Raw genomic sequence first — 21,499 nt, forward strand, 5'->3', positions numbered from 1 at the left:
AAGACGTAAGCCTTTGAATGTCAGCCTTGGTTATTTTGCTAGAATCAAAGGCAGTAAAAACATCGAACAGATCCTCTGAGAAGTAGATTTACAACAGAAGAGTCCCTCTCAGTAAGAAATGAAGTAAGAAATTGGTAGCCACATCTAGAAGCCTCAACAGAAACCATCGAGATAATGAAGATGAAAGATTCAGGTAGTCAGATTTAGAATGATGAGGCGGGGCTTAACGTCTAACTACCAATTAGGTGTCGTGGACGGCGGGAGGGTGGAAGCTCATACTTTACTATAAACTAGGTAATTTTTTTCTACCAAATAAAAAGTAGAACTGGGGATTTCCCACTTACAAAGCCACGCTCTTGACCATTAGACCAACACTCCGCCACGCGAAGATTTAGAATGATTAGCAACATAATCCTGCAAGAGCACTTTACAGAGTTGACTTAGAATGCCAGTCAGAGAGACAATGTTAATTAATGTCTCCCCGTACCTTGGTGCAACTCTCCATGTGATTTCGTTCGGGTAAATAATACTCATACTTTTATATTTGAGCCAAGTATGGACTTGGAAGTATTGACCCTATGTAGGGTTACCATGAAAATGTTGAAAGTCTTCGAAAGAAAAATGGTGAGGAAGAGATGTATGGACCCGTATGAGAGGGAGATGAATGGAGGATAAGGAAAAATATTGAGCTATAATTCAAGTTTATTAAAGCTAAAAGATTAGAATTGTTAGGCCATATAGTAAGAATGCCGGACGATAGAATGCCAAAGAAAATCTTTTTATCCGCCATGCAAGGCAAAAGAGGAAGAGGACGTCCGAGAAGACGTTGGGCTCAGGATATCGAAAACGACCTGAATATATTGGGCATCACAAAGTGGAAAAGGAAAGCCGAATGCAGGAGAGAGCAATGGCTTAATGTTGTTAAGGAAGCCAAGGCCCATCCCGGGCTGTAGTGCTGTGCAGTAAGTAAGTACGGACTTAAAGACGAACCTGGTAGAGTGCTACATCTCTTAACTTTTTATTTTACTCACATTTGGAGATATGAACGAACTTGATAAGCAATTTCACGATGATCCGTACATTAAGGAAACGCGCAATAAAACAATTCAATTTTTAGCTTTTGAGGCTGCGCAAGATCTGGTAAATTCTATACTTTTCTTACACCAAGACTAGTCAAGATCTAAGGTTACTGGCCTTCGCCAGTAGTTAGTTTAATAGTTTTGATTTCAATTACCCATTCAAATTTATCAACATTTTGAAAAGAATATAAAGTTTATCTTAGAAATATGTTGTAAGGCAGGATGTAGGCGGGGTCAACGTTTCTTTTTTCTTTTTTTCATTCGGGTCTTCAAGATTCAGTCATACCAACTTACGAGACATAAATCAGCAAAAAAAAAAATAGACCCATACCTACCACCTCGGGGGTAGTGGCGAGATATCATCTAGCTGACTGTGCTAATTTGTATCCCAGCCCGCTAGAGTGTGCCAGACAGGCTGGTGGCCCAGTGACGTGTTGTTTACGCACTCAACTGCTGGCTGGCCGACAAAACAATGCTGCTCCACGTGACGTCATTCTTTCTCCTCCCACAAACTTGTCCTTGGGGGTGCCCCGCTCCCACCGACGAACTCTCAGTCATTACGTCATGGACTCTGAATAATAGAGGAGAAAACTGGGTCTAGAAGAAATTAGAACTTCCTTTTCTCTTTCTCTCTCACTCGGAACACTGAGTATTATGTTACTTAGTAAAATTCTTTTTATTTATTTAAAAAAAAAAAAAAAAAGTTCGATTTTAAAAGCTCACATCACTATTTCTAGAATTCTCAAGGGTTCTAGCTCATTCAATTCATCCCAACTTCGATTTATTCGCGAAATTTAAGAAAAATTGCCGGGGTCAGTTGCAAGAAAATAATGGAAAACAGACAAATTCAGAGAAGTGCTTCTTCCGGGCTAAGGTAGTGCTTCATCCGGCTAAGGTACTGCTCTTCCAGCTAAAGTAGTGCTTCTTTCGGCTAAGGTACTGCTTCTTCCGGATAAGGTACTGCGTCATCCGGCTAAGACAGGGGTCGGCAACCTATTCCAAGTAGAGAGCCATTTTCTCCTTAAATAATTTTAATAAATCTTACCAAGAGCCGCGCAAGGATGATAGTGTAAACAAAATTCTGTAGATCATTTTGTATTCACAAATTATTATTTTATGATATTCAATAACATTTAATTGTTTTATACAATATTTATCATCACATATTGCAAAGTAAATAAACAAATAAATCTGTGGCTTAGTGCAAGAAGTGCCAATGTCAAAAAAAGGATAACGAGTATATGTCCTCTTTGGTTTACCTGGAAGGGGGAAATATTGATGCTAAATTTTGACATTGGCACTAGTAAGTTTTAGTAACTCAGTTACTACTTTGAAATTGACTTTGGCACTCCTTGCAAGAAAAATTCTGATGGTTAATATATATCAAAACAGATTTTATGTTTATAGAGCTGAGGGTGCCCCCAAGAAACTATTAGAGCAGTTTTCGTGAAAATCTTCAAGAAAGTGGAAAAACTCTTCTGCCAAGTTCTACTTCTGGTTGAGAGATTTTTCTTTGCTAAAGACTCATAACGCGTACGTGAACAAAATATACAATAAATAGCTTGGAAAGCTATTTTCCTTGTAAACTATGCGCACACTCTGTAGGGATAAAGTTGTTGTAAGTTCAAAGAAAAAGGAAGTCTTGTGTTGAAATGTGGGGCGGAGCCGGTGACAGTCGTAAGTAAAGCCAATGCAGCTCAATATTGGGGAAATTGCAACGGGAGAAAGAGGCTGGAGATTGATAAGAGAGAGAGAGAGAGAGAGAGAGAGAGAGAGAGAGAGAGAGAGAGAGAGAGATGTACAGAAAAGTCCGATAGCGGCGTGCATCACAAAGGACACGACCGAGCAGCATCCGACATACGCACTTACACACACGTGGGCGGCAATCTTCACACCTCACCTCACCGCTACTCAATAAATTGAACCACTTTTCCCTTCTCTGGCCATAGGATTTCCCAATTTCCTGCCACACCTTTCCCGCTTTTCTTCAGCTAACTGAAAATCTATTTTCTTTCTAGGCAAACATAAAAAAAAAGAAAAAGGAAATTCAGAAATCTCGATTCTGTAAAGTCATACTTCCGTTTCACTGATTTTCCCCGTCTACGCTGCTAGACATAGAAATCCTAGGACTATATATACAACCAGCACTGGAGATAAGTTTAAGCTGGGTGCAGACTAGTGGCCGCGGATGCAGAGAAGCTCACGTGGCTGGGTCATGTAAAAGGAAATAGTAGTCACACTACCCGCCCTTCCGATAAACAAACTTCCACTGTTTAAATAACTAACGTCATAATTGATGATTAAAACCAAAACCATCATTGAAATTAACGTCATAATAACCTTTACCATTAGTTTGATACCTTCTATTCCAATCAATCTGAATTAAATTGGAGCTACACATTACTGAACAAACATTTTGTATTTGAAAATGGCCAACATAAGGGTCTATGATATTTAATAAATTCAAGAAAATATTATTGAAAAGGTAATAAAGTAAGACTACATACTCGTAAATGATATATACAGGTAAAATATAATCAAAAAGAGTAGTTTACGTCATACTTGATGTTAAAGTATTCACTGTTTCAAACAGAACCAACCTTTAACTCTAAATATCTCGTTTTCTGCTCGATAGATTTTTACTAAATTTTATACAATTATAGACAATAGTTGTCTCCATATACAGGTAAAATATAATCAAAATCTATCGAGTAGTTTATGAGATATTTGAAGATAAAGTTTTCACTCTGTAAAACATAGGCAAACTTTAACTCTTAATATCTCGTTTTCTGCTCGATAGATTTTTACTAAATTTTACACAATTATAGACAATAGATGTCTTCATATACAGGTAAAATATAATCAAAAAGAGTAGTTTACGTCATACTTGATGTTAAAGTATTCACTGTTTCAAACAGAACCAACCTTTAACTCTAAATATCTCGTTTTCTGCTCGATAGATTTTTACTAAATTTTATACAATTATAGACAATAGTTGTCTCCATATACAGGTAAAATATAATCAAAATCTATCGAGTAGTTTATGAGATATTTGAAGATAAAGTTTTCACTCTGTAAAACATAGGCAAACTTTAACTCTTAATATCTCGTTTTCTGCTCGATAGATTTTTACTAAATTTTACACAATTATAGACAATAGATGTCTTCATATACAGGTAAAATATAATCACAATCTATCGAGTAGTTTATGAGATATTTGAAGATAAAGTTTTCACTCTGTAAAACAGAAGCAAATTTTAACTCAATATATCTCGTTTTCTGCTCGATAGATTTTTACTAAATTTTCCACAATTATAGACAATAGTTGTCTTCATATACAGGTAAAATATAATCAAAATCTATCGAGTAGTTTATGAGATATTTGAAGATAAAGTTTTCAATCTTTCAAACTGAACCAAACTTTAACTCTTAATATCTCGTTTTCTGTTCGATAGATTTTTACTAAATTTTATACAATTATATACAATAGATGTCTTTATATACAGGTAAAATATAATCAAAATCTATCGTGTAGTTTACGAGATATATGGAGTTAACGTTTTCACTGTTTTAAACTGAACCAAACTTTAACTCTTAATATCTCTTTTTCTGCTCGATAGATTTTTACTAAATTTTACACAATTATAGACAATAGATGTCTTCATATACAGGTAAAATATAATCAAAATCTATCGAGTAGTTTATGAGATATTTGAAGATAAAGTTTTCACTCTGTAAAACATAGGCAAACTTTAACTCTTAATATCTCGTTTTTTGCTCGATAGATTTGTACTAAATTTTACACAATTATAGACAATAGATGTCTTTATATACAGGTAAAATATAATCAAAATCTAACGAGTAGGTTACGAGATATTTGAAGATAAAGTTTTCAATCTTTCAAACTGAACCAAACTTTAACTCTTAATATCTCGTTTTCTGTTCGATAGATTTTTACTAAATTTTATACAATTATATACAATAGATGTCTTTATATACAGGTAAAATATAATCAAAATCTATCGTGTAGTTTACGAGATATATGGAGTTAACGTTTTCACTGTTTTAAACTGAACCAAACTTTAACTCTTAATATCTCGTTTTCTGATCGATAGATTTTTACTAAATTTTACACAATTATAGACAATAGTTGTCTTTATATACAGGTAAAATATAATCAAAATCTATCGAGTAGTTTACGAGATATTTGAAGTTAATGTTTTCACTCTGTAAAACAGAAGCAAACTTCAACTGAAAATATCTCGTTTTTTGCTCGATAGATTTGTACTAAATTTTACACAATTATAGACAATAGATGTCTTTATATACAGGTAAAATATAATCAAAATCTAACGAGTAGTTTACGAGATATTTGAAGATAAAGTTTTCAATCTTTCAAACTGAACCAAACTTTAACTCTTAATATCTCGTTTTCTGCTCGATACATTTTTACTAAATTTTACACAATTATAGACAATAGTTGTCTTTATACACAGGTAAAATATAATCAAAATCTATCGGGTAGTTTACGAGATATTTGAAGATAAAGTTTTCAATCTTTCAAACTGAACCAAACTTTAACTCTTAATATCTCGTTTTCTGCTCGATACATTTTTACTAAATTTTACACAATTATAGACAATAGATGTCTTTATATACAGGTAAAATATAATCAAAATCTAACGAGTAGTTTACGAGATATTTGAAGATAAAGTTTTCAATCTTTCAAACTGAACCAAACTTTAACTCTTAATATCTCGTTTTCTGCTCGATACATTTTTACTAAATTTTACACAATTATAGACAATAGTTGTCTTTATACACAGGTAAAATATAATCAAAATCTAACGAGTAGTTTACGAGATATTTGAAGATAAAGTTTTCAATCTTTCAAACTGAACCAAACTTTAACTCTTAATATCTCGTTTTCTGCTCGATACATTTTTACTAAATTTTACACAATTATAGACAATAGTTGTCTTTATATACAGGTAAAATATAATCAAAATCTAACGAGTAGGTTACGAGATATTTGAAGATAAAGTTTTCAATCTTTCAAACTGAACCAAACTTTAACTCTTAATATCTCGTTTTCTGTTCGATAGATTTTTACTAAATTTTATACAATTATATACAATAGATGTCTTTATATACAGGTAAAATATAATCAAAATCTATCGTGTAGTTTACGAGATATATGGAGTTAACGTTTTCACTGTTTTAAACTGAACCAAACTTTAACTCTTAATATCTCGTTTTCTGATCGATAGATTTTTACTAAATTTTACACAATTATAGACAATAGTTGTCTTTATATACAGGTAAAATATAATCAAAATCTATCGAGTAGTTTACGAGATATTTGAAGTTAATGTTTTCACTCTGTAAAACAGAAGCAAACTTCAACTGAAAATATCTCGTTTTTTGCTCGATAGATTTGTACTAAATTTTACACAATTATAGACAATAGATGTCTTTATATACAGGTAAAATATAATCAAAATCTAACGAGTAGTTTACGAGATATTTGAAGATAAAGTTTTCAATCTTTCAAACTGAACCAAACTTTAACTCTTAATATCTCGTTTTCTGCTCGATACATTTTTACTAAATTTTACACAATTATAGACAATAGTTGTCTTTATACACAGGTAAAATATAATCAAAATCTATCGGGTAGTTTACGAGATATTTGAAGTTAATGTTTTCACTCTGTAAAACAGAAGCAAACTTCAACTGAAAATATCTCGTTTTCTGCTGGATAGATTTTTACTAAATTTTATACAATTATAGACAATACTACTCTCCAAATGCAGGTAAAATATAATCAAAATCTATCGAGTAGATTACAAGATATTTGAAAATAAAATTTTCACACTTTCAAACAGAACCAAACTTTAACTCTTAATATCTCGTTTTCTGCTCGATAGATTTTTACTACATTTTACACAATTATAGACAATAGTTGTCTTCATATACAGGTAAAATATAATCAAAATCTATCGAGTAGTTTACGGGATATATGGAGTTAAAGTTTTCACTGTTTTAAACTGAACCAAACTTTAACTCTTAATATCTCTTTTTCTCTTCGATAGATTTTTACTACATTTTATACAATTATAGACAATAGTTGTCTTCATATGCAGGTAAAATATAATCAAATTCTATCGAGTAGTTTACGAGATATTTGAAGATAAAGTTTTCACTGTTTTAAACTGAACCAAACTTTAACTCTTAATATCTCGTTTTCTGCTCGATACATTTTTACTAAATTTCATACAATTATAGACAATAGTTGTCTTTATATACAGGTAAAATATAATCAAAATCTATCGTGTAGTTTACGGGATATATGGAGTTAAAGTTTTCACTGTTTTAAACTGAACCAAACTTTAACTCTTAATATCTCTTTTTCTGCTCGATAGATTTTTACTAAATTTTATACAATTATAGATAATAGTTGTCTTCATATGCAGGTAAAATATAATCAAATTCTATCGAGTAGTTTACGAGATTTAATTTAGTCTCTCTAATTTTACTTATAGTAGTTAAAATGCTGGAATAATTAGCTGTCATAAAAATATGCATGTCTTATTTATGTTATATTCCAAATATATATCACTGTGGGAAGAATACCTAGATTGAGAATGTAAGTGAAGAAAATTATATTATTTACTGTAAAGGCAGATTAATTATTGCCTATTATTATTAACCCTTGACTGCTACATAAAGTAACAATTACTTTAATCGAAGAATGAACTTAAACAGACGACTTTTATTTAAAAATAAAATTAAATAAACGAAATCATTGATGAATGATGGATTTTTTTTAAAAAGGTTTTTGAATTTTTTAGCCCCATTATGTTTTGATTTTTTTTTATAACGTTTTTCTTTTTAACCTGTAATTAATAGTTTGATAATTAAAACTGTCCGGTAAGACAGTTGTATAAGGGCTGATCATCAAAAACTGCTCGAAAAAGCGTAACGTTGAAAAAGACCCAACTTTGACATTTTTTTTCTCTTTTTCTATAAAAGATTAAATTCCCTAAGTTTCATTAAAAATATAGGGCAAATCCTCCTTTATAACTGTAATTTTGTTGCAACAACATAGATTAAATAGATTTCGAGAAATAAGTTGCTGAAAATGGGCAAAAGCGGCATTTTCAGAAAATGTTCTTGATGTTACCTTTTTTGTAAACAACGTAGCGCCTAAACGCCGATTTTCATGAATGAGGTGTCATTCGATTCGGAATTTTATGTAGATGTGCTTCTTGGTGGTCTCGACGCTGTACATCGAATGGGGGAGGAGTTAGCCCCAAGTATATAAGGCCCCCTTATTCAAAAATTCTAAGTTGTGCGTTTTTCAACGTTACGCTTTTTCGTGCACTTTTTGACGATCAACCCTTATACAACTGTCCTACCGGACAGTTTTAATTAGTAAAACAACCCGATTGTGATGAAATTTGGTAGGATTAAAGGGTTAGGGTTCCCCTACGAACCATTAAAGCGACGTTCTGCTCTTACACCTATTAATGAGGAAGTTCTGCAATCATACAAATTATCGACGTACGAACTGATTTTAATGCATGTATTTTTCTTTCAATTTGAAATTTTATGTACGGTAGATCCGGCTTTTTGGGGTCACGATGGTACATATATAGTGCACTATTGTGGAATAGTTACTAATAATCCAAATTTTGTATTTATTGAATTTATTTTTTAGTTCTAAATTTCCTGTAGATGTAATTACGTAAATTGCTGAAAATGAAAATTGAGTCCCCGTATTTTTTGAGAAAGACTAGTGACTTTTTTTTTATTTTCACAGTTGAGTGGATGAAGACAAAGTATCGTCAGCTGGAAAATAAAAAAGCGTGAAATTGGTTAAAGGCGGCGGTTGGTCAGCACGGCAATGCGGAGTTGGCAGAGAAGGTGTGGGGGTTGGCAAGCCTGTATGTGCCAAGTTGGCAGGCTGTGTCCCGCCGTTGTTATTCCATAGTAACTTTAAAAAAAAAAATGTCTTTCCGTCAAGAAAGTGTCGCTGGATAGTTGCCAATCCTTGTACCACTGCGTATCTCTACAACACCACTACATGCAATCCACATTTCCTTGCTGTTGAAAAAAAATGGATAATGTAATTGGTTTGCTCTCTTCATTTTCTCTAGGGTAAGCACCATATCCTCCCCGGAGACGCCAATGGCTTGGCATAGTGTGAAGATAGCAAAGTGCTCATCCTGGCGGAGACTTATGCAACAATGCTAACTGCAAATCGTTCGGTTTTCGCCTTTCTAAGCCAGCCCCCCTCCACGAATTTAGAACTCTTTTTCCAATTTTGTTCGTCTACTTGATCCAGAAGAGACTTGTCAGTTTTTGGGTTCACCACTTACTTTTTTTTCCATCTGACGCAAGATTATCAATAAAAAAATATAAATAAATAAATAAACCCCCTCATTATACCCAGAATACATCGACCATAGAACTATATCGATAAATGAAATCGTCTTTTGAATATTAGAGAGCAGTCTGCTTGGAACCAGTGCTGATTGATTCATGGCTGATTGGAGGTGATTCGTTCAGTGGTTTGAATTTTAAATTGAATTGAATCGTTCAATACCAGCTGCAGGAACAGTGCATGCTTGATAGTTTCGAATTTTTTTAACGAAGCTCAGTTAGCCATTTTCATCGTAAAAAAAAATTGTCTTACCCCTACACATTCAATTTAAAATAATTTGATACTTTCCATCAGCCACATTTAGACTTATCAAATTGTGTAAATTGAAAAATTAAAAATGAATGCAATGAATAGTGTGGGTAATATGAAGTTGAGGGCCCCCCTCAGACAGTGTTTGCTGCACTCTGGCGGACACGCAGTGCACTCGATGTTAGTCTGTGATGTGTATTATTCAAGATATGGCGCTTCCAACTTGTTTGTAATTCCATTATCTTGACCCTTCCGATTAACTCACAGCCTCATAAATACCTGTACAGCTTACTTATAGTGAATTAGACCTCAATAAGCTTCCTATCTACTTGATAATAGTTCTTTTTAATTTTATAGTAAAGTGGCGTATCGTAGTGTTAAAATTTTGTAATACCCAATGAAGCGATTCTTTTTTACTTTTTCACGTAGTGATACATATATGTTGGCAGAATCTGGGAGACGCTGCGTGGGATTAGGGATTTTATCTTGGGAACACCATCTAATTTGGAAGTATGATCTAGAGGAGCCAGTTTGGAAAGCATAGGTAATTTAAATGGAAGAGTGACTGTAAAAAAAGAGCTTCAGACTCACCAGTATAGGTGACTCCTTGAACCAAAGCTGGCCTCACGGAGAACACGGGATGCGATAGATTCAGCCGAACGAATTGTACAGACTCTTGTGGAAGATGTACTGTTGGCTGCGTTGTAATGAGGCTACAGCCGGCCGGCGATGAAGGATCAATTTGTTGTTCTTGCTGATCGCTTGGCGATTCTCTGGCGCTAACTACTACTGCCAGTAAAAGTATCGTCAATAGTAATACGGTGGCTTCGGTTAGCCAATTGGTTACCGCGTTCACTAGCGAGTCCAGTGACGCTTTGCGGTGATCGCGTGACCGCCTGTTCCTCGGCGTTTCATCTTCCTCGTCCTCCTCCATCCTCGCCGAGGGCCGCGAGGCCGGGGGCGGACTTCAGCCTCACATTGCCACCTGTCGCAACTTCTCGTCCAATCTGCAACACATATCACAATCATCTTAATACGTTCTTACTTCACTTGTGAACTTCAATCCTAATTTTAGGCCAGCGAAGGGTTGCCAAGATAATTATTCTTATACCCATAATTGATATTTAAATTATAATCTTACTAATTATGATTTGATATAATGTTTTTAACTTGTATTCCCGGTAGAAATTTAGAATTAAAAAATCGATATTTCGTCTCCAAGAGAAAATAAGTCGTATTTGTCCAAGTTTTGATTCTACTTCGAGATATCTACGCGCGCATGCCTTCTCATTACCAGGTATTGAAACAGATTTTATTCGCGTGGATCCACAAAACATATTTCCTCTGAAATTTCGGAAACCTGACAATAATCGCTCAGTTGGGAAGAGAAAGTAAACAGTGAAATAAAAACTCGTAAGTAAACAGTACAAAGTGAAATATTGAATAAATGAAATCGATGCAAAAAGCCAATTGTTAAATGCCCTCAATCTATTTATCCAATCGATTATTTAAACTAGAGGGAACAGTATGTGAAGTACTATCGCTATTATCTGCCACGACAGGCGGGTAAAGCAGGTGTCCAGCTGGGGGTACGTTACACAGGTAGTTCACTATCGAAGTCTACAGCGCTGCCCCAGTATCAGTCAGAGCAGCTGATAAAGAGTAATACCCACGCACTGGCATTACGACAGATAATCCATTATTCTCCCGCGGGACGTCACTATCTTCTCGGAAATATTCAAAGCACTTCCCTTGCAGTATCTTCCATCCGTTTTATTCTCTCCGCCACTTTTAATAAAGTAATAGCTGTTGTTATTATTGTTGGCGAACTACTTTTTAATGGTCTCATTAGAAGAAAATGAAATTATAAAACACCATTAGAGTAATTGTTTTACTTCAGTGTGCTTATTTTTGTTTAAGACAACTGTTAAAACTAACAGTGACAGGTTCAATTACAGCTCGTGCTTAGCTCTTTTTTTTTAATTGGCTGTAATCCAGTAACTTCGTTTTCAATTGGCTAGTTCACTTAGCGATTACAACCAACTCTTCGATATGTTTATCGAGGAAACGATATCGAGCATTGCATTTGTTTTCGCTTTATGTACATTTAAAAAAAATGTTGCTAAAAATTTTTATCAGTGTTCGGATTGTGAGGTTTTAATCAGAGATGGGCTCAAATTTAACAAAATTTAATTTTAATCATGAGTTTATTGGATTAAATTCACTTTCAATTTAATTGAAATTTGGACTAATCGTACTGTTTTCCCCAACATTTAGCTTTTAGAGATTTAAGAAACTCATTGAGAACTCTTTTAATGGTGTTCAATGTGATTTAACGTTGGTTCAGTCGAAACAACAGAATTATTTTTTTCTTAAAAAATCTAATTGAAAATAAGTCTAGAAATGAAAAATAGGTTAACCAAATTATTTAATTACTGTTCATTATTTTTGGTGACTGATTCATTGTTTTAATTAGATGAACAAATAACTGCCTTTTTTCAGTCATACTTTGTATTTTTGGCAACACTGATCTCCTTAACAACCAAACACATTAAAAACCGTTCACACTTAGTCCCATTAGCAGACAAGACAGAAGATACACCGAAACCTTAATGATGTAAAATATTGTATTACATTCTCAATAAGGTAAATAATTTTGGTAAATTACGTTACATTGTTACCTATTCATTATAATTATAATTATTGTTACCACACTGTAAATATTGTTCCATAGACCTGAAGAAAACCTAATCCCTAGGTTGAAAGCTCGGCACAATTAAGAAAAATACAAAATATGCCTGAAGTTGGCAGTTATTAGTACATCGTATTGAAAATTATTTAAGAGAAATATATAGTGTACAGGTTAAAAAAGACTAGTGCCTAAGCTGTATTTATTTTAGTTTGTTAATACGTAATATAAAGGTTATATTAAAAAGATTTGTTTTATTAAGTATTGTTGTTTTTAAGTTTTTCATAGTTAAACTAATTGTATTTAAAAAAAATTTAAGGCAGGACGATTATAAGTCTTACAATGACAAATGCAGTTAATAAATGAATTTGGATTGCGGATTTAAATTGCACTTATGAAATTCTATGTCAAAACAAAGTGAAAGTACTTCCTAAAGTAAAGAACTTCATATTTATTAAGGTAAAAAGAATTCATTTTTCTCTTTAAGCTTTGATTAAGTTCGATCGTGTCTAACATGATACATATAACCTAAATGTTGGAAATATGAGTTGAATCACTTAATTCACTTATTCAGGCAGGCACTTAGTATATTTATTTGTTCGATACAAGCTGAAAACAAAAATGTTTTTCAAATTGCACGTACACCTCATAAACCAGTTTCTAAAAACCCGTTTTTCTTCCCTAAAGCGGAAACAAAAAAAAATTAGTGTCAAACTTGACCTCTGTCAGAATAATATTATACAAACTAGAAAACTGACAAGAAATATAACAAAAGGACGTAGACAACACTGTTCTAAGAGCATTTATGTTAAATAGGTTACTGGGGCAAGAAATAACAGCAAAGTTAAGTTTGATGTTGATCAATTTGCATGAAGTTTGGATATTATGTTCACCACTTTGACTGAACAGTCAAAAAAGTTGGACAGCCTGGACAGAAATATTTATGTGAAAACTATGGTCGACCAAAGTTGCCGTATTGAGCCAAAGAATAGAATCCTCAAGCTAGGGACGTAGGGTTCGCCCTGGACTTGATAGCCCGGCTATAGTTCAGAAGGCCAATTTAAAGAAAACACTGATGTGACTCATTCTAATACATAAATAATCGAAAGTCCGATTTTGACAATTTTTAAGAAATTATTTATTATTTTGAGAAAGTATGCACTATTAGTTCGGGAAAAGTTTGAGCGAATTGGTATTTCCGGTTGTTTCCTCACTAAGTTACTGTTAAGCTCCATGCGCTTATTTCAGAGAAACTTGAAGTCTCAACTTCAGAGCCAATTTTAGTTTTTGAGCCGAGAGATCACTCCCTCATGGACCATTTTCTGAAAATCATTTTTTTGTTCACAGGGAACCTCAGATCAGAAGTTTTACGTAATATTGAACTTCCTCTTTACTAGAATAACAAGGAGGAAGCGGAAATACTTCCGTTATTTTACTCAGCGATTGGAGAGTCATACCAACCACAACCTACTCATATGATAGATCTAGGCTACTGATGCTACACACAAGTCGGAATGCGTGGATATTAAAAGGTTATTTTCAGTTATGCCAATGTCTATACCTCCAGTTGGGCTTAACTTCCTTCCCGTCTGTTGTTCCCCGATCGTGGAAAGTGTTGCGCTCGATTTGATTTATTTCAGTATAAAGTTTGAAGTATTTAATTAAAACTAGTAAAAATAATTAAGTGCTGAAATATAAAGGAAAGAAGACGGATGTTGGCGTCAGTGGAGCGAAGAGATAATTAACCCACTCCCCGCCCCCGCCCCCACGGAGAAGCGGAGCCGCCCAACTGGCTGTAAAAACGCCGCCAGTAGCGCTCTAATCAGGCGGAAGTGACTGAAGAGGACATCAATTAGCGGCGTGATGAAGTACCGGCGATCATCGCCAGCATCATCATTTTCCGGCCTCTCCTGGTTTTGTCTCAATCGCTTTACTACTTCTGTCTGACGTCACCCTTGTTATCTAAATGTTCGCTATTGTCTTCTTTTTTGTTTTCTTTTTCCGGCATAAAAAGTAAGGGGGAATTTTGGTAATTTGCTGCATGCCCATTCCACGGCGTTCAATATATTTATTTTCCAATAAAAATCTTTTGAAACAATCTTGGGCGTACCAACCTCTTAAGAAGTAGAAGTGATTGCTTTTATTCAATCCTTAAATTCGTATAAGTTTCTCTTACTATATCGAACAACACTGCCATAATGTACCTAGATCTAGAGACAGCTGATATGTGCAACATTTTTTGGGGGTTCAGCTAATCCCTAAGGAACTATAGTTCACTCAAGCGCTTGCGACTCGCCGAAGAATAGCATACAGACTGCGTCAAAAAAAAAAACGTAGCTTCCCACTAGAGGTACCAGACGTCGCTTCAAAATTACTGAACTTCCTTGAGCTTGGTAGCTCAGTGTTTAGCGAACTGGATTCCCACGCGAAGATCCTAGGTTTCTAATAATCCAGCTGGTGGCTCTTAAATGTTTGTTCTTTTCCGGAGCTTCTTACTGTAAAGTAAAGTAATCGTCTATTCTTTCAGGCGGGGCTTAACGTCCAGCTACCCAAATTAGGTGTCGTGGACGGAGGCGACTAGCAAACATAATTTACTGTAAATATCTTTCATTAACCTTTAAAAAAAATCCAAAGGCTAGACACCAGGAATCCAACCCAGTACCACACAATACATATTACAGCTCTTAGTTGTTTTCTGTAACCAGGGAAAATTCTGAGAAAAAGGCTCCGGGGCGCTAATGACCGTAGATATTGATGCGCCTTGAATTTAAAAAATATATTATATATCTAGAAGTTTATTTACTAATCCCATTATTAGTTACAGAATAAGAAAATATATTGGTTTGATTCGTGGCAGGAATCATGTTGCCATTATCAAATTAATATTTCAGATAACGAGAATATAACCTCTGAATGGGAAAAGAATTTAGATAAGTTGATGAACAGTATTGAGGCAGATGGAAAAACAGAAGGCAATAGAAAAAGCAAGAAATGGAAGATTTTCATAGACTGTATCCCAAATTGAATTATAACTTGATTCTTTGTCGTTCAGTAATGTGAAGTTCGATTTTTAAAAGCTGGTTTGCAAACTGTTCTATTTAAGTTACAGGCCTTTCTTTAAATTACAGTTAATATCAGTTTTGCTCATTATGTAATTTTAATTTAAATTACAAGAAAATGTAGCCCGCCTGATTGCCTGTCAATCCAATTTTAAAATATCGAAAGAAATATTTTAATAAATGTACCCACAAATGATAGTGAACTTTGTAGTTATTTGAATATGGTTTAGATTGGCCAGCATTATTTAAATATTTATAAGATGCACTCTCTTATAGATCTGTGTTAGAGAATTTAATTATGATTAATTTTAAATTCCATATTTTTGACGGATTTGATCCACAGCGAGAAATGTTTTCAGTTTTAAACATAAAACTGTTTAATGATCAATTATTCTGAAAGAAATATGCGTATTGGGGAAGATACTTTTTCTCGTGCTTTATGCTGGAGATGAGGCGCCCGCCTGGAGTATAAAGTTGGATGTACCCCCCTGATTAAAGAATCTAAATTTTTTTTTTATCGGACGTAGGCGAAATACGAATATTTCTGGCCAATCAAAAATTTATAATACCTTCGATGTTAAGACTTCCTTCAGCGGGGTTATAAAGATTTCAAATCACCTGTGCTGAAGTTCCAGAAGTATGACCATATCATCTGTACTGTAGTCCCATAAACAAAGCTTGAACCCCACAGTTAAGCGTGTTTGACGAGTATATACTCGTGGTGAAAAATATAAAATTGCCATTAACTATAAAAACTCGAAATTTTAATAAAATACAATAAGAATATCATTTTGGTGGGATGTTTCCTTTATCTTAGATTAGATTAAACTAGGGCGGCCTCAAGGCCTACGCCACTGCACGACTCTTTTGGATCTATGGTGGCTTCCACTATTTTAGAGCTAGCCCTCCAGACCCGTTCGTTTAATCAGACTCTGTGGATAAAACTCACCCCGAGAAGTAACCATCCTTAGCCCCAGACAAGCCCCTCACACTGACACAACATTTGCAGAGTGCCGTTTCCTCCTCTTCCTGACACAGAACCTACAAAAGGCTAGACATCTGCCAGGGGCCCATGCAATGCATGTGTTTTCTGCAGCCTGCAGTGGCCTGGTTAATAAGCCTACAATTATCCTTATAGCCCCACGCCGCCTTGACCGGATTAATTCTGCAGTCAGACTCGGCTTCCTTTATCTTACCCAATAGAACTGCTGAGTATTTTATTCGGTGGTGGGAGCCAGGCAAATGATAAGTGGTTGGTACATGTTTGGTCTCCGCATTAGAGATTGGGGAATTACGTACACAAATAGAAGCTCTCAACCCTTGTGCAATGCCCGTTTTTACCTTTTAGATATGAGGTTCAGACCTCTCAGTACGAGCATGATTTCATTTTGCACAGAATTCAAAGCTCTTTTTTCTTCCTTGTAAAAGCTCTTGTGCGTCCCTAGTTAACTATAGGCAATGCATACGTGAAGCGGTGCAAGATTTGGAATGAGCACAGAATGCTCTGTCTGTAATCTCAAGCCCCCCAGAGAGATTGCAAAAAAAGTCGCTTGCAGTGACTATTATGACGTTGTAAACTTTTGGTTGTTTTGTTGCCCTGCGTTCGACGTCATATACACGTCATTGTCCTGATTTTAATTCCGCACACTGTGTTTTTTTAAAAAAAAAAAAACTAAATTCCACCGTCTAACTGGTTAAAGGTGTTTCACTACCAAAATTCGAGGGAATCTAAGAAAAGTCTCTTTCCCAGAAGTACCCAAAATTGAATTTCCTGGAGAAAATGTTAAAGAGAAACTTAGGAGCCATTTTTCCTAGAAAAGAACAAAATAAAAACTGGGAAAAACAATTTAGTAAAGTGAGACAAACGGGTCAGTTGATTTTCCATCAAATTTGGAAACTCTAGTGCCACAAGTGATCTTGACTACTTTATAGGTGGCTACACTTTACATTCTAGAAGGGAAAACTTAACCAATCTCTTGTCCCAGAAATGGCCGTAATCGGATATCCCTGGAATAAAAAGAAATATTCCAAAAAAAAAGTTGATACATCGACATAAACACTAAGTTTAAATAAAATCATTGGAGCTTTTTCTTTAAAAAAAAAAAAAAAAAAAAAAAAAAAAAAAAAAGTATTTATAAAAGAAAAACGAGAAAATCTTTTCCAGAAAGTGGGTACCTCCGGTACATCTGAATTTGTGTTGAGGCGGATACATACATAGCATCATTAAAAAAAACAAAAATCCGGACCTGGGGGGGCCCTCATAACTGATATTTCCTGAAAATCTACACAATTACAGTATCCTACTCTTGCTGCAGTACAATAAGCGAAAAAATATGAAGTAAGTAAAGTTAAGAATGAGTAATTAATTGGAAACCAGTAATAATAAGGAATGGTCGATTTATTTATTTATTATTTATTTTCTTGGTTGCCCTTCACTGCAGTTTACTAATAATAAAAGAAATAACAGTAATCACATTCATTAACTTCAAAATGGCAATCAAATTTAGTGACAACATAATATTTACGAATTACCTGAAAGTACCCTCGGAACTGATAGGAGTTGCAGCTCCGGTTGCAGTCTACATAAATAATTCAATAAACCCAGCAGCGTGTATTTATTATTTATTTTTTATTTTTTTAAATAAATAACTAAAAATTCATAACCGACAAATTAGTGGCTTATACAAAAAAGAGGCTGTATGAGGACGAAAGTGGTTTTTTTTCTCCGGTGCTAAAAATCTCAAGAGCCACTGTAAACCGTCCGCGAACTCGGCCAAGACTGAAACTAACTTAAGTGCTAAGCGCCGCCTGGATGCCTCGCCACAGACATGCTGGCGCCGAGCTAGACCGATCTGACTCGAACCATCATATTTATTATCAAGTTTAATCTATTTTAAACGGTGCTTTTTTTTCTTTTCTTTTCTAAGAGTGTTTATTCTAGACGACAGACGGAATTTCTTGGGGCTAATTTCCTGTATTAGAGACAGAGTGTCCTTCAATTCTGGTTTTTCACTTTTCAGTGGGAAACACCTACAACTTTCCCGTTCAGGATACTGGTTTCCCGGGTTCGAATCCTGCTCTTGGCCCCCTTAGATTTTTTTTCTCATTCTAGGGGGGAGCTTCTATCCACAAGGGCACTGCCCTGAAAAAAAAAAAAAGCTCCAGGTCATCAATGATCTCAGATGTTGATAGCGTCTTAAATTTAAATTTAAAATAATAATAATAATAATAAAGTAAAATTGATACTTAAAATATTTTGTAGACTGCCTGGCAATATTTCAGTAACTTGGAAAGCTTTATATTCAGTGTTGAGTATCCTTAGTTCAAATAAAACCCATAACTTTGAATATATTTTTTACACCAAACTCCATAAAATGATAATAGTCAACTTTGTTTCAAAATGATGGTTTTTGGTTTATTTCCACCGTTGTTGATGGATAATTTTTGGGGAATATCGAGGTGCGGTCATCAATAAAAACAACTTTTTTTGCTTTATACCAACGTTTCGGTAATTTTTACTACCTTCTTCAGGGTATTATAAAAAAAGGTTTGTGAAGTTTAATGTAGAGCTATATCATCATAACTGTTGTAACAACGTTGTAAATAACAATAGTTATGATGATATAGCTCTACATTAAACTTCACAAACTTTTTTTTATAATACCCTGAAGAAGGTAGTAAAAATTACCGAAACGGAATAAATAAAAAAAAGTTGTTTTTGTTTCAAATTTCATCAATTCAAAAAATAGTAAAGAAAAGTAATTGCCTATTTTTTCAGACGGGGCTTTACGTCCAACTACCAAATTAGGTGTTGTGGACGGAGGTGACTAACACACATACTAAATTTCCTAATCAAATTAATCACATTAAATAAAATTCAAGGCCTGAAGACCGGGAATCGAACCCACTAAACCAACAATACATCTTAGCATTGCGGGCTGCGCCTCTAACCACTCGGCTACCGTGGCGCCTATAATTCAAAAATACATTTTATTAGAATCTCTTTTAAAAAATTCATGTTAATTTTATTTCTACTAATCTCATTCTCGTTGAACCTATTACACACCCTAATAAATTCATTAACTTTAATAATAATAATGCCGATTGTTTGTATTACGATTTCTTTTTTTTTTTTAAATTACGTTCACTTTTTAATATAATTCTAGTTTGATGCTTCTAATATTAGGTTTTAGTAGAATCAGACGATAATAACTTACATTGGGCTCTAATAACAAAGTAGCCCCCAAAAAAATAAATAAAATAACAGATTTTGGAAAAAATTAGAGCAATTAAACTTTTTTTTTTTATTTTGTATGTTTGAGTTTCTAATGATCTCGAACTTAATATTTTCATTTTCGTCTCCACGACAATGGCATTCAATTTTACGAGAAAAACTCGTTAATTTGGTACGATCCATGACGTAAAATTGTTATGATTAGCGTGGATATTTTGTTTTAGTGTAAATAGTGTAATTTATGAATGTTTTAAGATTGTACATTAGAATAAAATGTGGTGAATAAATGCTTCTTTAAATTGGCCAAACAACTTAAAAAAAAAAAAAAAAAGAGCGTAGGTACTCGTGCTGTTTAGCAGAGCATGCTGAAACCAAAACTTCTCGAATAGTTCAAACTAAAGCCGCTAGGTAGCATAGGCATACACGTTTTCTTTGTAAAAATAAACCAGCTGGTTTCAAATATTACTTTTAATATACGAGCTTTGTTAATAACACAAGTTTGTCGTTATTAGTTTTTAAATTTTAGTAGTTATTTTTAGTCTATAGTAACTTATATTTTATGCTTAAATTATAGTAATTACAACCATCTCTTTTCTTGCATCTTTGTGAAGTTAATGATTAATTTGTTTTTTTGATCTTTGATTTTTGCATCACCTGTGGTCCTAACGAGCACGAAATAGTCTGGGGGCATTCAATTTTATCAATAATAATTTTTTTTAAATTGTACATTACAATGTAATTAAATTGAGTTTTAATTTAGGTTTAATAATAAGGTATTTAATTCTTTAGTACAGCTTATTTTAAGAGGCCAACTTATAGGCGTGCTACTGTGGCAGCGAATGGCTGAACTGCTTCTTTTTTTGTTATAATACTGTCAATTTATTTATTTACTTTCTATGAATTTAGTAAATAAAATCAGTAATAACTTAGTGGGCTTAAGGTTTGAGAATGGCAGAGTTGTGATAAAGTACAGAAATATTATTTTAGATACCATCAGTATTTTATTCGCCAAGAATTCATGCAATTATTTTTGCGTTTTGTTTTACGAAATATATCTTTAATTGTACCGTTTTTTATTCCTTCCTTGTTTATTTCTTTCTATTTTATATAAAGTTTCATTATTGGTTGTGTACAATAGAAATGGTAACTAATGAATAACAATTGTTAGTAAATAGATGCTTTGTTGTTATTGTTTTACTTTTTTAGTCAACTTAATAAGTTTTAAATCAATAATGGTTCTTGAATATTTGGCTGTACTACTATCAACTTATCAATCGAATGCAAAGTAATTTTGAAAACTTATCTAAGTGAGTATTGAAAGAAATTCATTTTTCATATTTCCATTCTTAAAGGAGAATAATGCTGTGCTGTATATTTTAAATGGGGTTTAGTGGATTTTAATTTCATTTGTTTTGTTACTTTTTAATTCTTGCTTGTGACTAAAATTGTCCTTTAATTTCTACGTATGTATATCATGGATTACAGTTTTTTTCCCCCCCATTTTTGGTAAAAAATAAAAAATTTACAGAGCATTTTTGAAAAAAAAATAAGTACTTTTGAAATATTTTAGCGTATATTTTGTATTTTAGAATTATTTTTTCTAATTTCTTGGTTGTTGTGCGTAACATTTTTGATATTTGTTGTTTAATAATTGAAAATGATGTGCAATTTTTCTATTTATTGGTCAAAAGAATTGCTTTATGATCCCTTAAGTGACGATGATTGAATTTATCGAAAGTA

At 33.7% G+C, this 21,499-nt stretch overlaps 1 protein-coding gene and 1 long non-coding RNA gene across 7 annotated transcripts in view; one reads left to right on the forward strand and one right to left on the reverse strand.

The window, feature by feature from the left end:
- Positions 1-18,193, reverse strand: part of LOC141446181 (uncharacterized) — a 158,064-nt gene extending 139,871 nt beyond the window's left edge. For all 6 annotated transcript variants that reach the window (XR_012453566.1, XM_074112657.1, XM_074112656.1 and 3 more), the window contains exons 1-2: positions 18,058-18,193; positions 10,369-10,784 (exon numbers count right to left, since the gene is read on the reverse strand). Coding sequence is in view for 5 of the 6 variants with exons in the window: in XM_074112657.1 (XP_073968758.1) it covers positions 10,369-10,711 (343 nt within the window). In the remaining variant the exon portion in view is untranslated. The remainder of the gene's footprint in view (positions 1-10,368; positions 10,785-18,057) is intronic.
- The window catches only part of LOC141446207 (uncharacterized), a 47,017-nt gene that overhangs the window by 10,211 nt on the left and 15,307 nt on the right, over positions 1-21,499 (forward strand). The window contains exons 8-12 of the long non-coding RNA XR_012453575.1: positions 12,280-12,423; positions 12,512-12,699; positions 12,786-12,925; positions 13,814-13,998; positions 14,994-21,066. This is a non-coding gene — a long non-coding RNA (uncharacterized lncRNA). The remainder of the gene's footprint in view (positions 1-12,279; positions 12,424-12,511; positions 12,700-12,785; positions 12,926-13,813; positions 13,999-14,993; positions 21,067-21,499) is intronic.

The sequence above is a fragment of the Rhodnius prolixus genome, unplaced genomic scaffold (genome assembly GCF_049639745.1).
Source record: "Rhodnius prolixus isolate KJV_2025 unplaced genomic scaffold, Rpr scaffold_1, whole genome shotgun sequence".
NCBI classification, from domain to species: Eukaryota; Metazoa; Arthropoda; class Insecta; order Hemiptera; family Reduviidae; genus Rhodnius; species Rhodnius prolixus.